Genomic DNA, 27750 nt, shown 5'->3' on the forward strand with positions numbered 1-27750 from the left:
TCCTGGTCTTGAAGATGCTTTTGTGAAGACACAGGCTGATGCTTTCCCAGGGCTTATAAAGCAGCGAAGACACCCGGATCACATCACTACAGTTCATGTGGAGCCAAGCCCTTTCTTCTAGGCCTCTTTTTAGTGTAAGAATTGTTCCTTCATTCGAATATCTATGTAGTGATTATTACCACTGAGAACATGTCATATCTACTTAGTCCCAGGCCAGAGAGTGACTGGTGTTACCAACTGGTTCCTTCCTTGGACTGAAGAAGAAATATGTGCATAGGTGCAAATGATGGACAAAAAAGTGGCTGCGTTCTCCACATGAAGGAGCTATGTAGAAGGGGAAGTTCAGTGTCTCTAACAGTGGGAGTCAAGTGAGTCAAGGGCTGAGGCTGCATTGAAGATGGGTGAGGTGCAGGCTCACCAGAGGATAGGACACACTTAGGGTTCTTACCCATCAAGGAGGACCATCAGTTGTTTTGAAATGTGAAAATCTCACAGGGTGCTGTGACTCCATTTTACCCTTGTGCAATGGGTATGATCTGTTTTTTCACCTTTAATAGTCAAATGATTAGGCAAAGGAATATTTGACCCTGTTGCTGCTCCAGGGAGTCGATTGTTATGGAAAGCTGATGTTAGAGGGAACCAATTAGTACTAAATTGTGTTAAATCTCCAGTAGTAATCTGAACCCAGACAATGTATACTGAGCTCATTTTTCTATATCCATTCAATAGAAAACATTTCTTTGTCAATATCAGTGTTCACAGGCTGCAGTGGTATTTCCTAGTTTCTTATTGTCCAATGAAAGCAAGTGTGAGAGGTACAGGTATTTTAGTGATAGAAGGGTCATATTGCTCTTTTTCTCTCGTTCTCTGTCTCTCTCTCCCCCTCCCCCTCCTCCGTGTGTGTGTGTGTGTGTGTATGTGTGTGTGTGTGTGTGTGTATGTGCATAAGATGCATCTTGCGTCCTTAACTGATTTGCCTTGTTGGAAAATGTTTGCTGGGGGAGAGATTGGCTCTGCTGGTTGTGAACATCAGCAAGGCCTTCTGAGATATTTCAGGAAGGTGATCCTTTATGAAAGAGTCAGCATTGATGAGGGTAGGAACCAGAGTAAAATGATTAAAGATGGGCTGAGTTGTTTAAAGGATTAGATGAAGTGGGGACAGGAGCCTGGAGTGCTTCTGAAGGTGGATGGATCAAGAAGATATACAGTTATCTTGAGTCTTCACAGAACTGGAGCTGTGCTGATGTCCAGGAGACAGTAGCAGAAACAGTTAAGTTTGGGGCTGTTTGAGGTTAGCATCAGAATGAGAATGGAAGGATGGAGAAACTGAGGAAGGACCTTTACTGCAGAGGTTGATTGGAGTATCAAATGTGGCCATCACAGATAGTGACAGAGAAGATACAGAAAGAGTTATGCAAGTCATAGAAGATTCATTGGGGAAGCTGACTTCCCTCTTTGCCAGGGCTTGTGTTTTGTAACTGATAAGTTTCTTATTCCTCTAACTTCTTCATTTTGTCACAGGAAGCCCCTCCTACTACTTCCTTTTCTTCAAAACCTCACTGGGTTTTTCTCTCTATTTCTTTTCAATCTGGGCCACAGTTTCTGATACAACACTGCAGATCCTTTCTCAGTTCCCACAGCACTAATGCTCAGGGGAGCATATTCTCTGGCTGCTCTGTAATGTGCAGGAATATCATTTGCAGACTTTCAAACTGGAGCTGGTAATAATCTCCCTCTACTATTCTTTGGTGCATAATGAGGGCAATGACCTCTCTTTCAGGGTTAGTGTGAGAATCAAGTAGTCCTGTGACATGGAAGGGTTCATATACTGATTCTTATTTCTGAGGGTATGAATTGGAGTGGGAGAGTGGAATGATTAGTTTTTGTCATCTTGAAGTAGACTAAAGTCACTTGGGAAATCAAGAACCTCACTGATGATGTGTTTTGATCATGTCTGTGGTGGGACTTTCATGATTAATGATGCTAAGAGAAATCAGAACCTGATGCTACCCTCTCAGAAGACAACACATGGAAGCAAAGTTTGAGACTCCTGACATGGTCAGTTCCATTCCCTGATCCCAGCAGTTTGCTGACTTAGGTATAGGAGGAGGCTCTATAACCTCCCCAAGATCCTCATGCAGTCTACCCCAAACCGGTATTGCAATATAGAATGAAGTGTGTAGATGTAACCAACCGTCTTATTAAATAAGAAACACAGAGCCGATTCAGAGAAGAAAGCCAAGAGGTCAGAACTAAGAGCCTTACCCTTCCTGCTTCAGCTATCCTGCTTCAGCCAAGAGAGCTCTCCGAAAAAGAGGCCTACTTCCTGTATGTACGTCTTTAAATACTCTAGATGTTCTGCCTTCTCATTGGTTGTAAACTAAACAAGTGACTGCCTTGTCATTGCCTGTATGTACCGCCCTCCAGGTCCTTAAAGGCGTGCGCCACCACCGCCACGCACTTGCTATGGCTCTATAACTCTGACCCCCAGGCAACTTTATTTATTAACATACAATTAAAATCACATTTCAGTACAAGTAAAATACCACCACATTTCCCCTTTTCTATTTTAATAAAAAGAAAAAAAAGAAAAAGGTTATAACTAACAAAAGAAAAACTATATACAAAAGTATAATAACTATATACAATATATACAAATAATAAATGTCTAAACAATGTCTAGTCCATTTGTATTTGACAAATTCAGAGATGATAATTTCATTATCCTATTTTGTTAAGTCCAAAATGTATCTAATTCACTTTCTATCCTAATTAATCTTCAACTAACTAACCTTCAACTATAACTAACTAATCTTCAACTCCCTCAGAGACCCAAGAAGGAAATAATATTAGCTAACAAAAATAAAAACAGAAAGTGCATGCAAGCAACTTCCAAAAAATTTGTGAGTTGACAGAAACAGCCAACTGCCTGGACAGTCACCTGAGGTTTCTCCGCAATGCTGGGGCATCATCTTCAGCCTATATAGGCTTAGCATATCTGACAGACTCATTTGTGAAGTAGGATGTACACAAGGTCAACAGTTCAACCTCACATTGGTTGAGAGCAGTCCATGCACCAGAAACACCTGAATTCCACTAATGTCATGTCATGATTCAGGATTTTAAATTCTGGAAAATGTTGATGGTTTTTTTAGTTCAGCTCTCCATTCTTCTTGGCTGTGTACATATGGCTTCATCTCAGCATCCTGTTCTTCTCCACATTTCTCTATCAAATGCCAGCCTACTATTGAGAGGCGTGAGCTTAGTTACTCTTCAAGAATAACTGTTTCAGCTGCTGTTCCATAGCACATCAGAAGCCATCGGCCCACTGCCTGTTCAGCTGCCTTCGAAGAAAAGGGCACTGTACCTTTTCCGAGTTGCGAAGGCCACGTCAGGGATGGTGCCATATTGTCCTGGCCTCAGAAGATGTCTTTTGATAAAGCCATAACCACACTTGTTTAGGCAAGAATCAGTAGTCCTTTGTTTCCTGTCCTGTCTGTCCATTTTGTCATCAGTTGATTCGAGGATACTTTGTTGTCCAGTGGCTAACTTTTGCCACAATGAAAGCTAACTCCATACGCAGTTTCTTCAATGCCCATATTTTCTCTGAAGTAGATTGGTACTGCCAGGAGCCGACATGTCTCATAGTCATAACAAAAAAGAAAAATTTTCTAAGTTATTAAAACATTTTAAATGCCATATTCTGTAGATCTCTGAAGGGTTTGAAGATGACCTATCTAAAATATATCTGCTCAATTTTTAAAACTTATCTAATATGACTACAAGTTCTATTGTAATGTCTAACTACTAATTATCATTTCTTTATATCCTAATGGTAATAATAACATTCAAGGATCAGAAAATTGCATTGTTAAATGAACGATATAAGTACAATTAGAAATATACATATAGCATTTTCTAACAATATCAATTTCAATATATATAATTTGTATACAATATAAAACAATCCAATCCAATGTAAAGTATTTAAAACTAGTAATTGTCTTTTTCTTCTTCTTTCTTTCTCTCTCTTTTTTTTTAAATAAGAACCTTAAATCTAATCTGCTTAGTCTTTTTCCTAACCCTTGACAACAACTTGTAACCAACCCCCCTAAACAATGAAAATTATCCCAGACCCAAAACCCATTAAAAAGACCAAAAAACCACCCACCCCACACCACCTCTTTGGGAATGTGGGCGTCGTATTCTTAAAATTGCTTCCTGCTGGGTATGGGCGAAGTTATCTTTATCCTGAAAGAAAAATTTTAGGTTAATTGTCAAATTCTAGGAAAGGTAACTATATTCTTCATTATCCATTCTGTGTATAATGCCAAAGTTCAGGGTTTATCTCAAGTCCTTATTCAAGTAGTCTTTGAGACTGGATCATCTCAGCTAGTCATCTCAAAATTGCTCTGAGCACCTTGTAGTTCAAAGCTGATCTGTAGATGATGTTTGTCAGCTTAGTGATGTTATTATTGTCCACGTGGAATTGTTGTTGTTGTGGGGCCCCAACTTCTTCCTGGAGACTTCAGTTGGTGTTAGGCCTGGCCGTGAATTCCTGCAGAAAACTGATAAGAGACTCGAACACAAAGACATATATATGCAGCTAATTGAAGCCTTTTTTTTAGAATTAATCAGTACTCTATATGACCATTCATATCTTAGCAAAGTTTAAAATGTATATATATCTATATATCTATATATCTATATATATTAATCTTGTAAGTTTTGATATAAAATTTATACTTTAAGAAAAGTTTAAAGAATCAGAATAGAATCAAAGAGTTGAGATTAGTAATAGAATAGTCCCTTAATTAATTTGGCTTTTCTCCTGTCTCATAGCAGAAGATGGCTCTTTTATTCTGGCATGATACAGGGAGTTTGCATTTTCCTTTTAACAACATGCTTGAGTTTAAAGAAGGAGAGAGCCATTCTCCAACTCCAAAGTCAGCTTTAAATTTTAATTGGACTGGGACTATTAGAAGACCAATAGTGTTAAATCTTTAGAGAAAAGCAGAAACAAACATTTAGGAAGACATAAAATTTTTTTAGATAATATATACCCATACGCCATTTCACTCTGCTTCCTGGGATAGATGATTTGTCCCTTTTCTTCAGTTGTCTTATTTGTCCAGTGTTCTTCAGATTCCTTAACCTTCATTCTCCTAAAAGACAAAAACAAAAACCTTTCCCCAAGACTAATTTTGGGGATGTTCCTTTTTGGCAAGTTATTATCTGATTAAATGAAAAGACATGTGTTACTGGTATAAGTTAGTTTAAATTGGATGTTCATGTTGGTTGATGAGCTATCACCTCCTCTAATTAAGAGGTTTCTCTTGTTCAAATCGAACCTTTATCAATTTTGATGGTACCCACAACTTATCTTCTCCTGTAGAAACAAAAGCAAAACCTCGTCCCCAATGTAACACATACCCTGGTTTCCATTCTGAGGTCAGCACATCCTTAAAATATATAGGCTGATTTAATTCTGTAGTTTTTTCTATTATCCAATGTCTCTCTGCAGCTGTTGTTCCTTTCTCATTGGCATTAAGAAAATTCAAAGTTAATAGAGCATTATGCAGTCTATTTCTGGGGGTTTTTGTTGCCCCTTTCTGTTTATTTAGCATATCCTTTAGAGTTCTGTTTGATCTTTCTATAACTGCTTGACCTGTAGAATTATGTGGTATGCCTGTAATATGCTTTATATTGTAATAAGCAAAAAACTATTTCATTTTAACAGAGACATATGATGGAGCATTATCAGTTTTGATTTGTGCAGGTATACCCATGATGGCCATAACTTCTAGCAAATGAGTGATTACAGAATCAGCTTTTTCAGAACTCAAAGCAGTTGCCCACTGAAATCCTGAATAAGTATCGATAGTGTGGTGTACATATTTCAGTTTTCCAAATTCTGCAAAGTGAAACACGTCCATCTGCCAGATTTCATTCCTTTGAGTACCCTTTGGGTTACATCCTGCTGGTAATGGTGTTTGATTGTAGAAGGAACAAGTAGGACATTTCTTTACTATTTCTTTGGCTTGTTGCCAGGTTATGGAAAAGTCCTTTTTTAAACCTTTACTATTGACATGATGTTTTTTATGACATTCTGAGGCCTCCAGCACATTTCCTATTAATAACTTATCAATTTCATCATTGCCTTGTGCTAGAGGGCCTGGCAGACCAGTATGGGATCGAATGTGAGTTATATATAAAGGATGACTCCTTTTCCTGATTGTATCTTGTAATTGAATAAATAATGAAGTTAATTCTGAAGCATCAGGGATAAATTCTGCAGTCTCAATATGTAATACTACTCTTTCAGCATACGGAGTCAGTTACTATGTTGAGAGGTTCTGAAAAATCCATTAATACCAACAGAATAGCATATAATTCTGATTTTTGAACTGAATTATAAGGACTTTGAACCACTTTACTTAAATTTTCTGATTTGTAACCTGCCTTTCCTTGTTTGTTGGCATCTGTATAAAATGTACGAACTCCAGATACGGGCTTTACCCGTACAATTCGAGGCAAGATCCAATCAGCTCTCTTTATAAGATCAATTCTATCGCTTTTGGGATATTTGCTGTTAATTTCTCCCAAAAAATTACTGCAAGCTCTTTGCCAAGGTTCACTTTCTGTCCATAATTTTTCAATGTCCTCCTTAGTTAAAGGTACGACAATTTCTGCTGGGTCTATTCCTGCTAATTGACGAAGTCTCAATTTTCCTTTCCAAATCAAGTCAGAGATTTTTTCCATATAAGTTTTTAATTTTTTGTTTGGTTTATTTGGTAAAAATATCCACTCTAATATGATATCTTCCCTCTGCATTAATATTCCTGTAGGAGAATGCCTAGAAGGTAAAATAACCAAAATGCAATCCAGCTTTGGATCAATACGATCGATATGCCCTTCATGTACTTTCTTTTCTACCAAGGCCAATTCTTTCTCAGCTTCAGGTGATAACTCTCTTGGACTATTTAGGTCCTTGTCACCTTCTAAGGTTTTGAACAAATTATGCAGTTCATCATTTTTTACCCCAACAATAGTTCGTAGATGAGAAATATTTCCAAATAATCTTTGAAAGTCATTAAGAGTCTGTAGTCGATCTCTCCTAATTTGCACCTTTTGGGGTCTAATTTTTTGTAGCTCTATTTTATATCCTAAATAATTAATAGAATCTCCTCTTTGTATCTTTTCAGGAGCAATTTGTAATCCCCAGCAAGGCAAAATTTTCTTTACGTCTTCAAATATTCTTTCTAAAGTATCTGCATTTGAGTCAGCTAGTAAAATATCATCCATATAATGATAAATTATAGATTTAGGAAATTTTTTACGTATCACTTCCAATGGCTATTGTACAAAATATTGGCACAGAGTTGGGCTATTCAACATTCCCTGTGGGAGGACCCTCCATTGAAATCTTTTAACCGGTTGAGAATTATTATAAGTAGGCACTGTGAAAGCAAATCTTTCTCTGTCTTTTTCTTGTAACGGTATTGAAAAGAAACAGTCTTTTAAATCAATAACTATGAGAGGCCATCCTTTTGGTAACAGAGTAGGCAGAGGAATTCCAGATTGTAGAGAGCCCATTGGCTGAATTACTTTGTTAATTGCTCTAAGGTCTGTTACCATTCTCCATTTACCAGATTTCTTTTTAATAACAAATACAGGAGAATTCCAAGGGCTGGTTGATTCCTCAATATGCTGAGCATTTAACTGTTCTTCTACCAGCTCTTCTAAAGCCTGGAGTTTCTCTGTTGTTAAAGGCCATTGCTGGACCCATACAGGCTTGTCTGTTAACCATTTTAAAGGTAGAGCTGTTGGTGTCTTTGGAAGATCATCAGTTGTTGTGCCCTGTTCTTGTATAATATGGATGGCTGGTGACCACTCAGAATAATGCCTTCTAATATTTCTCTCAGAAACATGTGCTAATTTATGATTTGTTTCTGAGATTGGAGGGATGTTAATCTGAGTATTCCATTGTTGCAACAAGTCTCGACCCCACAAGTTCATAGCTATGTTAGCTACATATGGTTTCAATTTTCCTCTCTGTCCTTCTGGACCTATACACTCGAGCCATCTTGCACTCTGTTTCACCTGAGATAATGTCCCAATTCCTAACAGTTGAACATTTACCTCCTGAAGAGGCCAAGTTGGATGCCAAAATTCTGGTGCAATTATGGTAATGTCCGCACCTGTGTCTACCAGACCAGACAACAAAACACCATTTATTTTTATCGATAATTTTGGTCTTTGTTCATTAATAAAAGTTTGCCAAAAAATTTTCTTTATATTTGCTCCTGAATTTTCTATTCTATCTGTTTCATCATCCTGACCAGCATGACTTATTCCAATAGGTATTTGGTTATTTAATTGCTCTGGGTAGGGGTTTCCTCTACGACTGCAGGAAAGGTTTGAACTGGATTTGCTATTGGGGCCTGCATGAGGCCCCTCTGGGAGTTTCCCGAAGACTGAGGCAGAGGATTACCCTGTCTGTCCCTTGTTGATCTACATTCATTGGTCCAGTGTTTTCCCTTACCACACCTTCTGCATACTCCAGAAGGAAGGGGCTTTCTGTTGCCATTGTTCCTTGAAGAAACATTGTTTCTAGGAATGACCTGTTTACAGTCCCTTTTCAAATGTCCTTGCTTTCCACATCCAAAACATCTAACATTCCTCAAACCTTTTGAAATTGCTTCTCCTACCCATGTATCATCATGCTCATGAGCTTCAACATTAACCGTATCTCTAATCCAATCTTCCAAAGGTGCAGATCTTGCCTTTAACGGCCTGATTATTGTTTTGCATGCTGCATTCACATTCTCAAAGGCCAAAGATTCAATTATTATCTTACTAGCTTCTGAATCCGGGACCATTCTCTTTACTGCTGAAGCCAGTCTTTGTAAAAAATCTGTGAAAGATTCTTTTGGGCCTTGTACAACCTTTGTAAATGACTCAGTTTTTTTTCCTGGTTCCTCAACTCTGTCCCATGCATTCAAGGCTGCTGTTCGACATAAAATTAGGGTTTGGACATCATATAAACATTGTGTTTGTGCTGAAGCATATTGACCTTCTCCAATAAGCTGATCCTGGCAGACTTGTATTCCTTTATCCCTCCACTGCTTTTCTATGTTTTTAGCTTCGTCCTTGAACCAAGTTAGCCACTGAAGCCTTTGACTGGGTTCAAGAACACCTTGTGCCAGCTCCCGCCAGTCCTGTGGTACAATCCTATTATATGTTGACCAAGAGTTTAACATTTGCTTTACATATGGGGAATGCATACCATAAGATACTATTGCCTCCTTAAACCTTCGTAAATCTATCATATCAATTGGAGCCCAAATATTTTGTGTAGTCATTTGATCAGGAGACTGCTGTACGGTTACTGGACAAACTAAGGGTGACTGTGTGAAAACAGGCTTTCTTTCTGTAACCCTATGATCCAATCTTGAAGCAGCTTCACTGTTAGTTTCTTCTGTCTGAGTTTTTACAGGTTTAATAGGTTTTTCTAAAGCTGTCATCCTGGCACTTAAATTGACTATCTTTTTAAATAGTAAAATGAGGATAAACATAGTAATAAAATGCATAATTCGATCAACAGTAATCTTCTCATATAGCTGTTCCATTGTCAGACTGTCTAAAAGTGCAAACAAATTTTCTTCCAATGTACACAGAAAACCCATTTTTTTTTTAATGTGGAAAAAATTTTTTTTTCTTTTAAATAATTTTCTTGAAAATATCTGATATGTTAAGTGACTTACCAAGTCCTTGTAGAACAGTACCAATCCGAGGGAATTTCAAACAGCCACCTAGTGTCCGAGGTGCGAGTCCAGAGAAAGAGAGAGAGAGAGAGAGAGAGAGAGAGAGAGAGAGAGAGCAAGCAAGCGTAGCCACAAGTTCTGCCTAAGAGCTTGAATCCAGCCACGTGTTCCCGCTTGAGCCTAGTCAAGCCTTGGCTCTGGCTACCTTAAGCTCCAACCACGTGCGTTGGTTTTACAGGCAGGGGCCCTGTTCGGCAGGGCAGGCCTGAGTTGTTTGTAACACTGGCTTTAAGCAAGTAGCTCAAGGTTGGTCCGGCCTGAGGCCAAGCCGACCTGGGCCCAGGCTAGGGAGCCGGCCGCCCTGGCGGGAAACCAGACCTGCCGCCAAGCCAAGTTAAGCGGTTTTAATGGATTCTTATCACGTTGGGCGCCAAATGTAGATGTAACCAACCGTCTTATTAAATAAGAAACACAGAGCCGATTCAGAGAAGAAAGCCAAGAGGTCAGAACTAAGAGCCTTACCCTTCCTGCTTCAGCTATCCTGCTTCAGCCAAGAGAGCTCTCTGAAAAAGAGGCCTACTTCCTGTATGTACGTCTTTAAATACTCTAGATGTTCTGCCTTCTCATTGGTTGTAAACTAAACAAGTGACTGCCTTGTCATTGCCTGTATGTACCGCCCTCCAGGTCCTTAAAGGCGTGCGCCACCACCGCCACGCACTTGCTATGGCTCTATAACTCTGACCCCCAGGCAACTTTATTTATTAACATACAATTAAAATCACATTTCAGTACAAGTAAAATACCACCACAGAAGTGGACATTGCTCAAGGATTCTCTGCTGGCATTCACTCCATAGCAAGGGTTTAGGGTGTCAAAAAATGATTAGTCAATGATGGGGCTGACTCACCTGAGATGTTTATTTCCAGGGTCTCACTTGGGTACTGACCACAACTGTGGGGTATGATTGTAGTAACCATAATATCTGAATGTCCCTCTGTGGTCTGCTCTAAAATGATCTATAGGGAACAAGGCTTGGTACTGAATAATACTGTGTATAAACTGTGAGTTCATGGAGCTAAGGAACTTCTGATCTTCCTTGGTGAGAATGAACTTGTCATATCCCTCCTGTGAGACACACTTGAGAGTCTTGTTCCCTCCTGAGGTCACCACAGGCCTGGGCATGGCTGTCAGTTAGGGTTTAGTGTAGTGGTTTCCTAGGAGAGAAGGAGGCAGACTGTTACATGGACTCACAAGCCACAGTGTACTTCATGGATAGGCTTTGTCAAGGCAATACTTCTGAGACCAGATCATGGGGCTGAGACCCTGACTGTCCCCTCACCTGTCACCACTATGTCTGGGATGTCACTGCGCTCTGACCATCCAGCTGAGCTGTAACAGTAACAGCGAGATTGTCCCCCATGTTGCTGTGTCACAGAAGGGATGGAGAACTTGGCCTTGTTCTCAGGCTTCTCTGGGGTCTGTGTACCCCAGGGTTTTTGGCTTCCCTCTTTATGCAGAACTTATATTTCTGCATCTAGACTCCCCTGACACAAGATGGCCATGGGGCTTTCTGAGGTGACCACAAAGCCAGGCTCAGCTTTGATGGTGGGTTTGTGGAGGGTCCCTGCAAGGAAGTAGGAGAGAAGAAGTTTGGTCTGTCAGAATGTAGCACAGAGAAAGTCACAGTTGCTGATGACACTTTTTTCTTTTTAATTTATTCTTCTCTCATACAATACATCCTGACAGCAGCCTCCCCACTACTCCTCTCTCCTACATCCACTGCTCCTCTTTTTCCCTTCAGAAAGAACAGGTTTCCAGTGATATTAACTGAATAAGGCATAACAGCATGCAATAAGACTAGCCACACACCCTCAAATTGAGGCTGGTTAAGGCAATCCGGTAAGAGGAAAAAGATGCCACATTCAGGCAAAAGAGTTAGATATATCCCCACTCCTGTTGTTATACTCTAACAGAGACACCATGCTAGCCAGGAGGTGGTGGTGCACGCCTTTAATTCCAGCACTCCGAAAAAAGAGATGCAGGCAGATCTCTGTGAGTTCAAGGCCAGCCTGGTCTACAGAGTGACTTCCAGGGCAGACAGGGCTACACAGTGAAACTCAAAAACAAAATAAAGCAAAACATCCAAAGTAAACAACCACAGCGTGTGTGCAGAGGGCCTACGGCAGACCCATGCAGGCTCTGTGGTTGCTGTTTCAGTCTCTTTGAGCCCTCATGATCCCTGCATAGTTGATTATGTGGGCCGTGTTCTCCTGATGTCCCGAGTGCTCTGGCTCCTGCACCTCTTCCTCCCTCTCTTCTGTGGGGTTCCCCGAGCTGTTGTGGATGGTACATGAGCTGATCCAGAGTAACAGAAGGCCCCATAAAGATTCATCTCCGTCCTGGACCTCCTGGGCTTTGCTGTCACTATCTGCCTTGGATTCTGTATCTTGTGTCCCACTCTCTACCATGCTCTGTGTCATGGGCTCAGGAGCCCTGGCCTCTCACACACACCACACACCAAGGCTTCCCTGAGCACCTGTATCATGTCAACATCATTCTAGGGAAAGGCTGGGGTTCCTCACCTGAGAACAGAAGCTCCAGGGGATCACTAGGTTCTGACCACACCTGTGGTCTGTTCTTCTTAAAGCTGTAGCATCTGAATGTCCACCTTTGGCTGGAGGTCACAGGGCCCACAGAAAACAGGGCCTGGAACTGTCTAGTATGGCAGTTATACTGTGAGTCCAGCATCCAGAACAGCCTCTGAGGCCCTCCTTAGTCAGAATGAATCTGTCATATTGCTGCAACAAGTCACACTGGAGGGTGACATTCCCTCCTTCAGTCACCACAGGGCTGGGCTGGGATGACAGGCTGGGTTTACTGTAGACTCCCAGGAGAGAAGGAGGAATCAGTTAAATGTATCAGGCCTCATTATCCTCCAGGGCTGTGAGGTTAGGGGGCACCCAGAAGAGCAGACTCACTTCTTGACAGCCAATCCTGAGGCTTGGGATCTCTGTGTCCTCTTACCTGTCACCACCAGCTCCAGGAAGTCACTGAACTTTGACCATTCATTGTGGGTCTGATACTGACCACAATATTGTCCTGCTTGGTGATCAGCTAATTTTGAGATTAAAAATTCAGCCTTGTACTTAGGATTTTGTTGAAACTCTATGCACTTTAGTTATTGGTATTCCTTTTTATAGAGTCTGTGTGCTTTGGTTCCTCTTGTCCCCTCACACAAGAAGATCAGCGTAGTCTGGTTGTAGACCACAGAGTCTGGCTGTACCCTGAGGATAGGCTAAGGTAGGGCCTGTGCAAGGTAAAGAGAAGCTATGATCCAGGACACCTACCCTCAGATTGCAGATCTAACTCCAAACCTCCAGCCATCCCCAGGGGCAGCACACATGTGTTGTTCTCCATCCTCACTGCCCAGGCATGGCTGCAGGAATGATGAGAAGTGAAGTTGAAGACATCCACAGACACTCACTCACCTGCCAGCACTGGGTCCCAAGTCAAGTCCTGACTGGAATAGTCTGCGATGCTATATTCTCTGTATTCTGTATTGCCTTGAAGCCATTCTGGATATTGGGTCATCTGGGCTATGGTGCTATCAGAGACCTATCAGGGGGTCTTGGATTATCAAATGTCTTTCTGAAGTTAAAAATCCCAAAGACTATATAATCCAGACTGTCTGTGTGATTTCCATCTTTATGTGGCTTATTTTTGTATTACTTTTACTTTCTCTTTAAAGACTTTATTTTTTTAAACTATCTATTTCTTTACATAACTGTCTATCCTCCTATCCCTCTGTCTTCCTAGCCTATGTACAATTTTACACACATTGTAAACGATTTCCGGTTTTATTTCATCTGAATCTGTTTTTGTTTTGTTTGTTTGTTTGTTTTGTTTTTCAGGACAGGGATTCTCTGTAGTTTTGGTGCCTGTCATGGATCTCGTTCTGTAGACCAGGCTGGCTCTGCCTCCTAAGTGCTGGGATTAAAGGCATGTGCCACCACTGCTGGGCCTGAGTCTGTTTTATTGTGAATCTATAATCCTTCTCTGACCAGGAGAGATTTTAAACTGCTGAACTGCTTGGTTAGGACCAACAGGAGAGCCTTGACTGCTGACTCTGCCCACCTCAGCTTCCCAACACGGCAGATGTATGCCTACTGCCAACTCCGGGAAGCAGTGTGTCTATGTCTCTAAGAAGCAACGTGCTGCCCAGATAGCTCTCTATCTCTTTTTTTCTGTACTAGCAAAAGGTAAATCCATCATGCACCATGCTGCATGGCTTGCAGAGGCCACTCTGTACAGTAGCAGGAATCTGCCTGCTGCACTCACGCCCATACACTGTGAACCCACCATACTGTAGCTCCAGTCTGCAAGCCACAGTGTCTCTGTACTTTGGTGTCTCTATATCTCAACCTACATGAGACATGAAGTAGAAAGCTCTTTTTGGCTCCATTATTGTGTGTTTAGAAGCCCTTTTTTAACTTTTTTAGGCCTTATGGAAATTTGAGAGCTCCGCATTCATATGCCAAATGTAGTTGGAAGTTTTACTGTGTTTTGCCTGTCCCATAGTCAAGACAAATCTCTCACCCACAGTCCCACAGCACTTTACAAAATAATCACTCAGAAGCTTAAATTAATTATAACTGCTCATCCATTAGCTCAGGCTTATTACTGACTAGGTCTTACACTTAACTCATAATTCTTATTTATGTTTAGCCACGTGGGTTGGTACCTTTTCTCAGTTCTGCCTTGTCATCTTGCTTCCTCTGTGTCTGGCTGCTGACTCCTGACTCTGTTTTTCCTCTTCCCAGCATTCTCCTTGTCTACTTATCCTGCCTATACTTCCTGCCTGGCTACTGGCCAATCAGCATTTTATTTATCAACCAATCAGAGCAACACACATTCACAGCATTCAGAACGACATTCCACAGCACACTAGTCCCCCCTCAAATTACCGTTCCACCAAGGTCTCACATGCCTCCCACTCTCAAATTAATAACCTCCTCTTCCTGTTTCTCTTCAGAACATGGAGCGCCTCCCATGGAAATCAGCAAGCCATTATATATAAAATTGCAGTGAGACTAGGCACCTCCTCTTCTATTAATGCTAGATGAGGCAATCCAGTAGGAAGAATGGGTCCCAAAAGTAGGCAACAGAGTCAGGGATAGGCCCTGTTCTCGCTGTTAGGAGTCTCATAAGACCAAGATACACAACTGTAATATATATGCAGTGGGTCTAGGTTAGTCTCATGCAGGTTCCCTGGTTGTTGGTTCATTAATATTTTAGGGATCACATCTAGGATGATGTGAAAGAACTTTCTTCCTAGGTTTACTTTGTCAGGTTTTGTTAATAATAATTTTCTGGTCTGATAAACTATGTTGGGCTATATTTCCTCTTCCTCTAGTTTTGTGATGTCTTTATTTCAAATACAGAGACATTTGGAAAAAGTCATCAGCTTCCAGAAACAGAATTTCAAAAGGGGAACTTTCCTAGTGACAGTGTGTTCAATGAGTGGGAAGTCACGAAGATTTTTGTATTTATTGGGCAATCAAGGGATCTGTCCATTTTATGTACAGCTCCTAATGTTTGCATAAAATTGTTCATAGTGCTCTGCTATTACTGCATTTTTAACGAATGTAGGGAGGCTGGAAAGGTGGCTCTGTGATTAATAGCATGCACTGCTCTTGCTGAGGACCTGATTTCAGTTCCTAGCATCCACAGCATGTATCTCACAAACATCTATAACTCTAGCTCCAATGTCCACTCTGGCCTCCATAGGCACCGGTATACACATGGCATAAAAACATACAAACACATATACATACACATAAATAAAACACAATAAACCTTTAAGAAAATAAAATGAATATATGGTTGTACATACCAGGAACCAAGGCAGAAGGACAGCAAGGCCAGCCTTGTTGGGTTTACAGGCCTACACTACTAATCCAGCTTTCATTTATGATTGTTAGTTTATATTTTAAATTGTTTTATTTATTTATTGGACGTGGGTAAGAAACCAAGGACTTAGCTGGAGGTCAGAGAACAAGTTGTGGGAGTCAGTTTTGTCCTTCCCCAATTCCTGCTGATTGAACTTAGGATATCAGACTTGGTGGCAAGTACCCATACTGGCTAAGCCATCTCACTGGCCCTATTTTATTTATTTATTTTTTGAGACATGGTTCATCTATGTAGCTCTGGATACTTAGAACTCACTATTAGACCAGCTGGCCTCAGACTCAGAGAGACCTGCCTGTCTCTACCTCCTAAGTGCTGAGATAGAAGGCTTGCTCCACCATGCCTAACTTATTTATTTTAAAACAGTGTCACATGTGTTCCAGGCTGTCCTCTTACTCCTGTGCTATATAGGTGAAGATGACCTTGACTTCTTGATCCTTCTGTCTACACCTTCAATGTGCTAGGATTTCAGGAGTGTACCTCCACCCTGGTCTTTGGTGGTTAATGTGTGAAACATGTCTCACTCTGTAGCTCAGGCTGTCATGAAATTCAGCAGGTATGCCAAGATAACCACAAAACAAAGGCAATTCTCCTGCCTCAGCCTCCCAGGGGTTGGGATTATGGATCTGTGCAACCAAGCCTGTAAATTTTCTCATTTCACGGCTTTGATGAGTGATGTCATTAAAATTAGTACTCAGTGTGAAACCATTCCCTTCTATTTAGTTTCTCTTTTCACGTGTTTATTGAGAAATCTGCTTTATTTCCAAAATGTATCATGTTAGTTAAAATGCAGTCGGGTTCCCAAAAGTTCACAGAACCCCTTGGAGGTCTCTGTTATGTTTCCCAACAGTCATATGGTCATTGCTCCTTGTTACTGGGAACAGAACCCGGTTGAGTGACTGCCAGAGCAGCATATACAGTGGACTCCTCTGGGGCTTCCCCTGCCTGGGAGGGAGGAGGTGCAGCTGTTCCCTGTCTGAGTGACCTGATGCACAGCTGGGCATAGGTCACATCCTGGGGCTCCTTGGATTCAGCAGCCTGGAGTGGGAGAGAGTGAGAGGAGGGTTTATGCTTGACTTGGGGGATGCTGAAGTCCTGTGAAGGACAGGACCCATCTGACTGTCCATCTCTCTGTCATCTTCTGCTTGTCCATCTTTGGTGTCCAGGACTTCTCCTGACATGACATAAGGAAGGACAGCTCCTGCCCTCCTGACCCTGGAGCCTTTCACCTGGGCATATGTCTCTCCCTGGGGGTCTCCTTCAGCTGGTCTCTGTAGCAGGGGAGTAGTGAGGGACAGACAGTGTCTCCCTGTTACCCTGGGGAGCTCTGTCCAGTTTTCCACAGCATGGCCAGAGTGATGCATTTAGATGACAGCATCCCTGATGGGATCTTCCGGGGCTTTCTTCCTATAGTTCTGGCCTCTTATCCTGACATTCTAACTGTCTTGGCTGTACCCACACAGTCCGTCTTCCTGAAAACACGTTTCTGGAGGCTGGAGAGATGGCTCTGTGGTTAAGAGCACTGACTACTACTTCAGAGGATCCAGGTTTGGTTCCCAGAACCCACATGACAACCTACATTCATATGTAACTCTCATTCCAGGGTATCTGACACTCTTCTCTAGCCCCTGGGAGCACCATGCAGGCATGTGGTTCAGAGACATACATGCTTGTAAAACATCCACACACACAATACAAAACCCCACGTTTCTGCCCAAGTCCCTTTGGTTCTTGCCTACAGCTTCTAGTCCCTTAGATGTTTCTGTGGGCTTTCCTATCCAGGCTGCCCCTCAGAAGACAATCAGACAGATGCCAAGGAACCAGAAAGGGGACAGGAGCAGTGAGACACATGATCCCAGGAAAACCAGGAGAGAGTGAGGCCGGTTGTACTTGCAGAAGAGAGGGAAGGGATTAGCTGTGGTTGCTTCTGAGGGCCAAGAGAGGGAGAACAAAAAAGGCATCCCCTGGACTAAACTGGGCCCTAAGTTCTTAGCACTGCAGATAGGGACAGAAACCTCACCCAACTGTCCAGCTTGGCACCATCCTCAGGCTGTGTGTCCTCCACTGAAGCATCTGTCAGAAGAACAAACAAAATGTCTCCCGACCAGAGTCTAGGGATGACTCTGACCCCTGGTTTCCTACATTGCCCCAGATGTGGACAGAGAATCGGGGAGTGTTGTGATATCCCTGTATCTATAGTGTGAAGTTCAGACCCAAATAGCAAAGACCCCAGAGCCTCTCTACCACCCCTGTAATGCTGAGTCCTCAGACATCTCCCTCCCCAGGACACTCTTTATCTTACAAAGGCTTTCTTCCTGAGTGGCAGTAGCTGGATTGGATCTGGAGAGACAAGAAGATGTCAGTTGGCAGTGAGGTCTGTCAGGAAGATGGGGTTCTCTGTCTCTGGTTATGAATTACCTCTTCTCAGAGACTCTGTCTCTGGTTACTGCCTCTGCAGCTCCTGTAGGAATTTGCAATTCTGTATCTTTATGGGCTGCAAGAGAGAGAAGAGTCTCAGCCTCCCCCTCCCCCCAGGCATGTACAGGGAAGGAAGGAAGGGACATTTACAACATGGGTGAGTGAGCAAATGTCCCAGGACATTGTGAAACTCACAGAACACCTGAAATTGCGTAGGTTCTGAAATCATGTTCTTTCTGATCTGAGATCAGAAGTGTTTCTAAACTACCCAGCCCCAGTTTGAGGCTTCCTTGGGGCTGGTGTCCTGATCCTGTGCTTGGTTGTTCACAGGCAAAGCTACCACTTGAGACCATGTCACCCACACTGTACTCACCATCCTTCCTGAATTTTCCCTGATGCCTTCGTCGGAGAAGGAGGAAGATGAGGATGAAGAGGAACAGGAGGAAGGCCACAGAGACTCCAACCAGAGCCTTCAGGTACCCTTCCAGTCCTGAGACACAAGTGACATCATGAGTGGGGAATGTTGCTGCTTAACTGAGTATCTACTGTGTGACAGATGCATGCTGGGTCTTTGCACTCACCATCTCCCCTCCTCACAATCAATCAACAAGGAATTGTCTCGTTTTTATCCCCACAGTTCACCTGGCTCAGATCACATGACAGGAAGTGGCAGAGCTGGGATTTTAACCCAGGGCCTCTTACTTCCATCTCATTTCTCTCCACCAGAGCTGAGCCTCATGAACTGGAGCGGAGGAGACTGAATGCCCTGCCCTGGCCCTGTGCCCCACTTTCCACACATCACCACCACTGTGGGACAGACCCACTGCAGAATCAGGTTCTGGGGACGTCTCTGGGAGGAGAGGTCACAGCCAAGGCCAGCACTGAAAGAAATTTAGACATGTGGACCAGGCTTCCCCCCTTTTTACTCAGAGAAACAGCAACCAATCCAGAAAGGGAAAGGCTGGTCCCAGTCAGCATCTCCAGAAGCAGCTGTGTGGAGCCCATAACTAGGTATTGCCCATCTGGGCCCCACGTTCCAACAGAGTCCTTATTAGCCTCTGGGACCTGACTCCATGTGGATGGGAGGTTTGTTCTCAGGGCTTCAGTGGCAGGATGGGGAGGCAAATGTCTGGGATCCCTGCTCTCCATATCACCTACCTGCCCCATCCTCCAGACTGAGCTAGAACATCTATCTCTCACAGGGCCTAGTGTGAAGTTGTGCCACCTTCTGTATCCCAACCTCACATTCTGGGTCTCTGTGGTCTCTGTTGGGAATCTCTGTTTTCCTCCCACACTCACAAGCTAAAGGGACAGAGAAATGAGGACTTTGTTGGCCTACGAGCTGAGAGGGAGTCTCGGGATGGAGCTTACTCCCTGCACTGAGGTGCCTGATACTTACCAGATGTTGGCAAGGGCCTTGAGGGTGGTGGGCTACAGGCTCCAGTGGGTCCTTGGAAACAGAACAAGAAGGGGGTGAGGGTCTCTGCTCACAGTCATACATCTGCCATGTACACCTTTCCAAGATGTTCATGCTGTCTACTCCAAACCTAGATTGCAATAGAGGATGGAGTGGACATTACTAGAACTTCTGCTTCTGGCATCCACTTCTCTGGCAGGGAAAGTGACTTCTGACTAACCTTCCTATTGTCCCCTTAATCCCACTCAATTCAAGGGCTCTCCTAGAGTTTGGATTGTAAGTCACCCTGAGAGTTCAGGGTCACCTCACCTGAGACCGTGAGCTCCACAGGGTCACTGCCATATGACAACAGGTAGGGAGATGAGCCTTGAGATTCATAGCACCTGTAGGTGCCTGAGAGGTCAGAGGTCACAGCACTCATGGAGAATTCTGCCTGGAACTCCCGAGCTTCAGACTTTGATTTTAGTCGCTGGGGTTGGTGGGCTGCTCCCTCCTTGGACAGAATGAAAGTGTCCACTTTGTGTGCTGACTGACACAGCAGGGACACATTGTCTCCAGAGTGTACTGTGGAGTTAGGTTTCACTGAGAGGGAAGGACTGAAGGGAAGCTGTCCTAAAGAGAAGAGGGAGGATGAGAGGTTGTCTTCAATGTTCTGAGCTGACACCTCACCTGGGTCTGCCCTGAGCACCTGGGACTCTGTCTCTTTTCTCTGCCTGAGCCCCTCTCCTGTTCTCCTGACTCTACATCTGTTCCCAAATAAGATCCCTGTCCCTCATCCCAGCCATCTCCATCTTAACTCCCCCATGAGAGCCCAAGCAGAGGTTAGGTACCTGAGGGAATCTATTTAGTTCCTCACCTGTGATCAGGATGTCCAGGGGGTCACTGGAGGCTGACCACTCAGAGGAGAGGTTGTGTGCACCATAGCATCTGTATTGGCCTCCAGTAGTTCTGCTCACAGGGCCCAGTGTGAAGTTGGCCAAGGAGAGGCCACTCTGGGTCCACTGGACACGATGCTGGGTGAAGTCAGCTTCACCTAACTTGTACAGAGCAAATCTGTCATAGTTGGTGTCAGAACAACACTGCAGGGTGAGGTTCTTTCCAGGGTCCAGGATATGGCCTTGGTGAGACAGCAAGGAGGGCTTCCTGGACAGACCTAGAGGGAAGGTGACAGGCTAGTGATTGAGGAGCTGGTTTTTACCAAACACTTATCCCCTTTCATCCTGCCCTGCACAGGTCACTTCTTCTCCCAAGGAGTGGGGTTCTGTCTCAGCTACCAGGCTCTTCCTCACCCACTCTCTACCTGCAACTACCCAGTGGGACAGGATTGGTCAATGATGGTGCTGACTCACCTGAGATGTGTATTTCCAGGGGTTCACTGGGTACTGACCACAAATGTGGAGTTTGGTTGTAGTAACCATAACATCTGAATGTCCCTTTGTGGTCTGATGTTACATGATCTATAGAGAACAAGGCTTGCCACTGCATAATACTGTGTATAAACTGTGAGTTCAGAGAGCTGAGGAACTTCTGATCTTCCTTGGTGAGAACGAATTTATTATATCCCTCCTTGGAGACACACTGTAGGGTCATGTTCTCTCCTAAAGTCACCACAGGCCTGGGCAGGAATGTCAGACTGGGTTTATTAATGTAGCTTCCTAGAAGAGAAGGAGGCGGCCTGTTACATGGACTCACACAGCCAGTGTTCTCCAGGGCTAGGCTGTGGGAGGGGAGAGAGCGGAGCCTGGGGCTGAGACCCTGACTGTGCCCTCACCTGTCACCACCAGTTCCAGGGTGTCACTGCGCTCTGACCAGCCAGCTGAGCTGTAACAGTAACAGTGATATTGTCCCCCATGTTGCTGTGTCACAGAAGGGATGGAGAACTTGGCCGTGTTCTCAGGCTTCTCTGGGGACTGTGTGCCTAAGTGTTTTTGGCTTCCCTCTTTATGCAGAACATATATTTCTTCATCCAGGGTCCCCTGACACCAGATGGTCATGGGACTTCCTGAGGTGATCACAGAGCCTGGCTCAGCTTTGATGGTGGGTTTGTGGAGGGTCCCTGCAAGGAAGTAGGAGAGAGGAGGTGGGTGTGTCTGACAGTGGCAGAGAGAAAATCTCACTTGTGGATGGCACTTTTATTTTCTTGAAATTTATTCTTCTGTCATACAATACATCCTGACAGCAGCCTTCTCACCTCCCCTCTTGCCCAGATCCACTGCTTTTCTGTTTCCTTCTAAGTAGAGAAGAGGCTTCCCAGTGATATTAACCAAACATGCAATAACAGCATGCAATAAAACTAGGTACACACCCTCATATTAAGGCTGCACAAGTCAATCCAATAGGAAGAAAAGTATCCCACATGCAGGCAAAGAGTCAGAGATTTCCCCATCCCATTGCTATGAGTCTAATAAAAACCATAGCTAGCCAGGCTGTGGTGGCGCACGCCTTGAATGCCAGCACTCAGGAGACAGATGCAGGGAGATCTCTGTGTGTTCAAGGCCAGCCTGGTCTACAGAGTGAGTTCCAGGACAGACAGAGCTACACAATGAAACTCTAAAAAAACAAAACATAATAGAAACCAGGGTAAACCACCACAGCATGTGTGCAGAGGGTCTAAGGCAGACCCATGCAGGTTCCACGGCTGCTGCTTCAACTCTGTGTGCCGTTATGATCCCTGCTTAGTAGATTCTGTGAGCCATGTTCTCTTGGTGTCCTTAACCATTGTGGTTCCTACAACATGTCCTCCCTTTCTTCTGTGGATTTCCCCAAGCTCTTGTGGATGGTACATGAGCTGATCCAGAGTAAGAGAAGACCCCATAAAAATTCATCTCTGTCCTGGACCTCCTGTGCTTTGCTGTCACTCTCTGTCTTGGATTCTGTATTTTGTGTCCCACTCTCTCTACCATGCTCTGTGTCAATGGGCTAAGGAGCCCTGCCTGCTCACACATGTCACACACCACACACCACTCACCAAGGCCTCCCTGAGCATCTCTACCATTTCAGCATCATTCTAGGCAAAGGCTGAGGTTCCTCACCTGAGAACAGGAGCTCCAGAGGGTCACTAGGTTCTGACCACACCAGTGGGCTACTCGGGTAATTGCTGTAGCATTGGAATGTCCACCTTTGGCTGGAGGTCACAGGGCCCACAGAGTACATGGCCTGGTAGTGCTGAATAGAGTAGTTATACTTTGAATCCAGCATTTGGGAGATATTCTGTGTTCCTTTCCCAGTCAGAATGAACCTGTAGTATCGTTGCTTTGAGACACACTGGAGGGTTACATGTCCTCCCTCAGTTACCACAGGGCTGGGCTGGGCTGACAGGCTGGGTTTACTGTGTGCTCCTAGGAGAGAAGAAGAAATCAGTTAAATGTATCAGACCTCATTATCCTGCTTGGCTCTAGGTGGGGTTAACCCTGAGAACAGACCCAATTCTTGACAGTCAAGGCTGAGGCTGGGGACCCTATGTGTCCTCTCACCTGTCACCACCAGCTCCAGGGAGTCACTGAACTCTGACCATCCATCATTAGTCCAATAGCAACATTGATATTGCCCTGCATGATTGCGGTCTATTTTTGAGATTGAGAATTCAGCCTTTTTCTTAGGATTCTGTGGAATCTCTGTACTCCATAGATACTGGTATCCCTCTTTATAGAGTATGTACTGCTTGGCTCCTCTGGTCACCTCACACAAGAAGGTTACTGTAGTCTGCTTGTAGACCACAGAGTCTGGTTGTACTGTGAGGATAGGCTTAGGGAGGGACCCTGCAAGGAAAAGAGCAGCTGGTACCCAGGACAGCCATCTTCAGACTGCAGCCACCAACCCCAACCCTCCAGCCATGCCCAGGGGCAGCACACATGTGTTGTTTTCCATCCTCACTGCCCAGGCATGGCTGCAGGAATGATGAGAAGTGAAGGTCAGGACAGCTGCAGACACTCACTCACCTGCCAGCACTGGGGTCCCCAGGCCCAGAGTCAGTCCTGGAAGAGAGTTTCCTGTGAGAGGTTTGTCCCTGAAGCTTGAGCAGGTCCTCCCCTCTGCAGAACCTCCTGAGACCCTGGGGTTTCCTGATGGGCCAGTGCTGGGCTGTGGGGCAGCATCAACCCTAGACCACAGTATCCCCTCCCCCTGTGCACATCTCACCCAGACAGAGCAGGGCTGTGAAGGTGAAGGTCATGGCATCTCCTCCTGGAGGCTGCAACTGTGATTATGGGCAGAGCTCCAGAGACAGCCTAGAGGGATAGGAGACTTAGGGTGTGGCCTCTGGAGGATGGACACTCAATATGACATGGTTATACTAGAGTAGCCCCACAGGAAGGGGAACTGCCCTCCTCAGGCGCCAGGCTCTGACTTCCCCAAGGCTGTGGCTATGTCAGATAGTAGACTCCGCAATCAATTCTTTGATGGATGACATTTCCATAACCCCATAATTTTCTGTCTCATTTTGTCCTAATCTTTGTGAGGGCCAGATGATATCAGACATGTATGACTATTACACATAAGAAATATAAATTTAGCCAGGTGGTGGTGGCACAAGCCTTTAATCCCAGAACTCGGGAGGCAGAGCCTGGTGGATCTCTTTGAGTTTGAGCCCAGCTTGGTCCAGCAAGATCTAGGACAGGCACCAAAACTACACAAGAAATCCTATCTCGGAAAAAGAAAAAGAAATATAAATTTGCATATGAGTTTGCTTTATTCATTTTCAGTTTTTTATTTGAAATACTTACACATATTCAACATGTTTGAAGGTTTGTGTGAAGATTCTCATTGTGTACATCTTTATGGAATAAAATGTATAATCCTCTTCCTCATAGTCTCCAGTGCTGGGTTACAAATGTGCACCACTATTTCTGGTTGTTTATTCTTTTTTGATATGTGTACTTTCCATTACAACTTTAAATTACACTTATTCATTATTTACACTTATTTCCTTTAAATCACACTTACTTTTTCTTTATGTGTGTACATTCACATGTGCCACAGCACACACAGGAAGGTCAGAGGACAAGTACAGAAGCCAGTTTTCTCATTACACAGTACGGATCAGAGTCAGGGTTGAAGGTTGGCAGCAGCACTTACACACTGGTCTGTGTCACTAGGTCCAATCTTAGCATCATCACTTCTTTGTCCTTCTGCTTCAGTTAAAAAAATCACCAGATCTCAGGCGTCCTAAGCCAAACAAGTACCCATTTTATTTGACTTTCTTGGGGCACAGGCTGTTGATGTGGCCACCCTTTTTCTTAAGGCATTTGACCGCACAAGGGTGCAGGTGTGGGCAGCACTTGTGGGCAGCGGTGCATGGCCTCGTCACAGTAGTACTTCTGCAGAAACAGGCAAAGGGATGGCTCTATGATGCCACCACAAAGGGGCAGCACCAGGTGCAGAGTTGGACTCTTTCTAGACTTTGCCATTGGCTAGGGTTCAGCCATGCTCTCTCTGCTGGCAGCAAATACCAGCAGCTACTGCTCAGGTGGGATGCCTCCCTTGTCTTGGATCTTGGCCTTGCCATTCTCCATGGAGTGACTGGGCTCAGCCTTGATGGTGATGGTCTTCCCCTTCAGGGCTTTGCCAATGATCTGCCTGTTGGTGTTTGTTTGGTCACCTATTTGAAGAGAAAGAGAGCTCAGTTAAAATACTTTATTTCCTTTTACTTTTGGTGCTAGACATTGATGGCAGGACCTCCAGTGTTCTCCTACTCCTGAGCCATACTCCACCCCTGAGCCACATCTACTTTATCCTGCAATTTTCATTTTCTGATCTTAAAATTTTTCATCTGCTATCTTTTTCTTATCCTTATGGGTTTAATTATTTTTGTTGTTGATATGAGACAGGCTCTCTCTGTGGAATCCTGGCTGTCCTAGAGCAAGTTATGTAGACCAGGATTAGTGGGAAATCACAGAAATCCTCCTGCCTCTGCTTCCCAAGTGTTTAGATTAAAGATGTGGACCACCAAACCTGGTCATAAGTTTAATTTTTTGATATATTTTAAAATTATTTATTATGAAAACATTACATTACACTCTCCTTCATTTCTATATTGCATTAATAATCCATTTTTGGGTTTTAATTTTTTAATTGTCTGAAAATATCATATCAATGTGTATTGTGTTTTGATGGAATCCACCCTCCCATTCCTCCTCTTCTCCCCCATCCTCCCTTGCTGGTTCCTTCCTCACTGACCTGATTTTCTCTTTGATTCCTTCTGTGACCTGCTAGTTGTTGAAAATCCACTGCCTTTCCTTACACACCTAACTTTCTGTTCTCTTCCTCCCATGCAGCTCAATTTGTGCTTCCCATATTCTTAGGCATATTACCAGGGTCCACACCATTAAAGAAAACTGACTCTCCTTCTCCCAGTAGATATCAGATGCCAATAGCTCTTCATCTGTGGGTGAGACTTTGTGTCCATCTCCCATCCTCATACTAGATTTGTTCTGCATTCAGCTTACATTGGGCTTGTAGACTTGTAGATATCATCACAACCAAGGTGAGCTCAGATTTTCAACCCTGTTGCAGTGTCCAGAAAAGAGTTTATTTTTCAACCTCCTCTTCAGTAATGATCCCATGCTATTAATGTGTCACATGGGGAAAATTCTCTAAATTAGCATCACTTCAAGGGATGGGCCCAGGACACACACATGGAGAATGAGATAGAGGTCACTGAGTATTTTCCCCTTTTGTTGCTGAGCCCAAAGGACATCCTCCATTTCCTCCTTGTATCAATGTCAATATGAATAATTACCATCTTGTAAGTCTGCCTATGTATGTCCTTTACTAAGTCAAAAAAACCTCAGTTGGTAGAGTACTTGTGTAACATTCTTAGATCCCCAGTACTGTATAAATATGATATTGTGGCTCATGTCTTTTGTCTTCATCATTCAGGAGTTAGAGTTAAGGATACTGGGAGTTTAAGGAAATTCTTATTATGCAATGAGTTTGGGGTCAGCCTGGGCTGTATCAGGCCCTATCACCTAAAAGGGAAAGAAAAGTCCCCTAGAGTATATGGTGAACATGATCAAACACGTTACATGGGTGTAATTATCTTAAAAAATAATGAAATATATTTACTATAAAGATCCCACACTAAGGATATGTCCCAAGTATTTCATTACATCCATTTCTAAGGAGATATTCCTATCCTAGCACCTGCATCTTTTGCACCCCTGTGAGTTGTCATGTCCAGCATGTCACATGGCTAGAATGTCACTTTCCTATTGATTTAATGGCAGCTGTATTTCCTGACCTGAGAAGAAGTGATGGGCATGCCATTTGAACTAGTCATGGTTTCATTGAGTGTTGTGAGCTCATTCACACAAGCCTTCCCTCAGGCTTCTTTGTCAGTGAGAAGACATGCTGCCCTCTGCTGGTTGTGTAGCAGGAGTTCCTGCAGAGCCTTGCAGCTGGCCTGTATTCTGGAGTGTTAGCACTAGGCTTTGATCTGCCCTTTGTGATTGTTATTCTGTGTTGGATACCCACTGTTTGAAGTATGTAACTCTTATCTGAGTTCTTCCTGAAAGGTTCAAACCTATATACATGACTTGGTTGTAGTAAGATTCAGAAAACTGAGATATCTTGGGCCTGAGAATTGCTTTGGCATTTGTCTTCTTTAGGAAGCTTCAGATAAGAGGTTTTGGTATGGGGAAATTGACTTGCTAAGGTGTAAATTGTATAACAATAAAAAAACCTTATGAGAAGCAAACATCAGTCAGTTCACCAGAAGCTGGTTCCCATGCCCTGGAAAAATCTAAAATTCATCCAGGTGTGACCCTGTTTCTTCCATGGTCCCGTGAGAAACTGATCATCCACACTTGTCTTGGTGAGATTAGCTCTTGTGAGGAACTTACCTTAGATGACTGATAGCCACACATGGCATCTCATCCATCCTCTCTGACACAGATGGTTAGATGTAGAGTTCCAGCAGAGGCATCTTGCTTGCTGGTAAATATGAACTCCCCAGGATGTAGGGTCATGATTCTTCTCTAACTTTGATCCAAGGCCTCCATCCATAGCACTCCATGGACCACAGTTACTGACCACATGGCCAGATAGACTCTGCTGGGTGAGTCCTTTAAACCTGTGTGCCCTTGAGAGTGTGCCCAGCTGAGGATAGTTCCTGTTCCTTTTCATAAACGTGAGTGTTGGAATGTAGGGAAGTTTCTGTCTTGATTCCACCTCAATATTGGGCAG

The 27750-nt window shown here is 43.7% G+C and overlaps 1 protein-coding gene and 1 pseudogene across 3 annotated transcripts in view; both read right to left on the reverse strand.

Moving 5' to 3' along the window:
* LOC131926824 (leukocyte immunoglobulin-like receptor subfamily B member 3) overlaps positions 1 to 23818 on the reverse strand; it is a 44102-nt gene extending 20284 nt beyond the window's left edge. Inside the window, exons 1-15 of one of the 3 annotated variants that reach the window (XM_059243796.1) lie at positions 23707 to 23818; positions 23508 to 23543; positions 23043 to 23327; positions 22602 to 22907; positions 21341 to 21625; positions 20919 to 21224; positions 20426 to 20722; positions 19879 to 20181; positions 19552 to 19602; positions 18526 to 18642; positions 18153 to 18228; positions 18037 to 18074; positions 17755 to 17807; positions 16841 to 17005; positions 16356 to 16772 (exon numbers count right to left, since the gene is read on the reverse strand). In XM_059243796.1, the coding sequence (XP_059099779.1) occupies positions 16593 to 16772; positions 16841 to 17005; positions 17755 to 17807; positions 18037 to 18074; positions 18153 to 18228; positions 18526 to 18642; positions 19552 to 19602; positions 19879 to 20181; positions 20426 to 20722; positions 20919 to 21224; positions 21341 to 21625; positions 22602 to 22907; positions 23043 to 23327; positions 23508 to 23543; positions 23707 to 23740 (2532 nt within the window). In that variant the 5' untranslated portion in view covers positions 23741 to 23818 and the 3' untranslated portion in view covers positions 16356 to 16592. Of the gene's footprint in view, positions 1 to 16355; positions 16773 to 16840; positions 17006 to 17754; positions 17808 to 18036; positions 18075 to 18152; positions 18229 to 18525; positions 18643 to 19551; positions 19700 to 19878; positions 20182 to 20425; positions 20723 to 20918; positions 21225 to 21340; positions 21626 to 22601; positions 22908 to 23042; positions 23328 to 23507; positions 23544 to 23706 lie in introns of those variants that run through there. The other 2 variants (XM_059282458.1, XM_059282468.1) reach the window with 2 other exon arrangements.
* LOC131895556 (leukocyte immunoglobulin-like receptor subfamily B member 3) lies at positions 10698 to 13358 on the reverse strand (annotated as a pseudogene).
* Positions 23819 to 27750: the final 3932 nt, after the last annotated feature.

Source organism: Peromyscus eremicus, chromosome 1 (genome assembly GCF_949786415.1).
Source record: "Peromyscus eremicus chromosome 1, PerEre_H2_v1, whole genome shotgun sequence".
NCBI lineage: Eukaryota > Metazoa > Chordata > Mammalia > Rodentia > Cricetidae > Peromyscus > Peromyscus eremicus.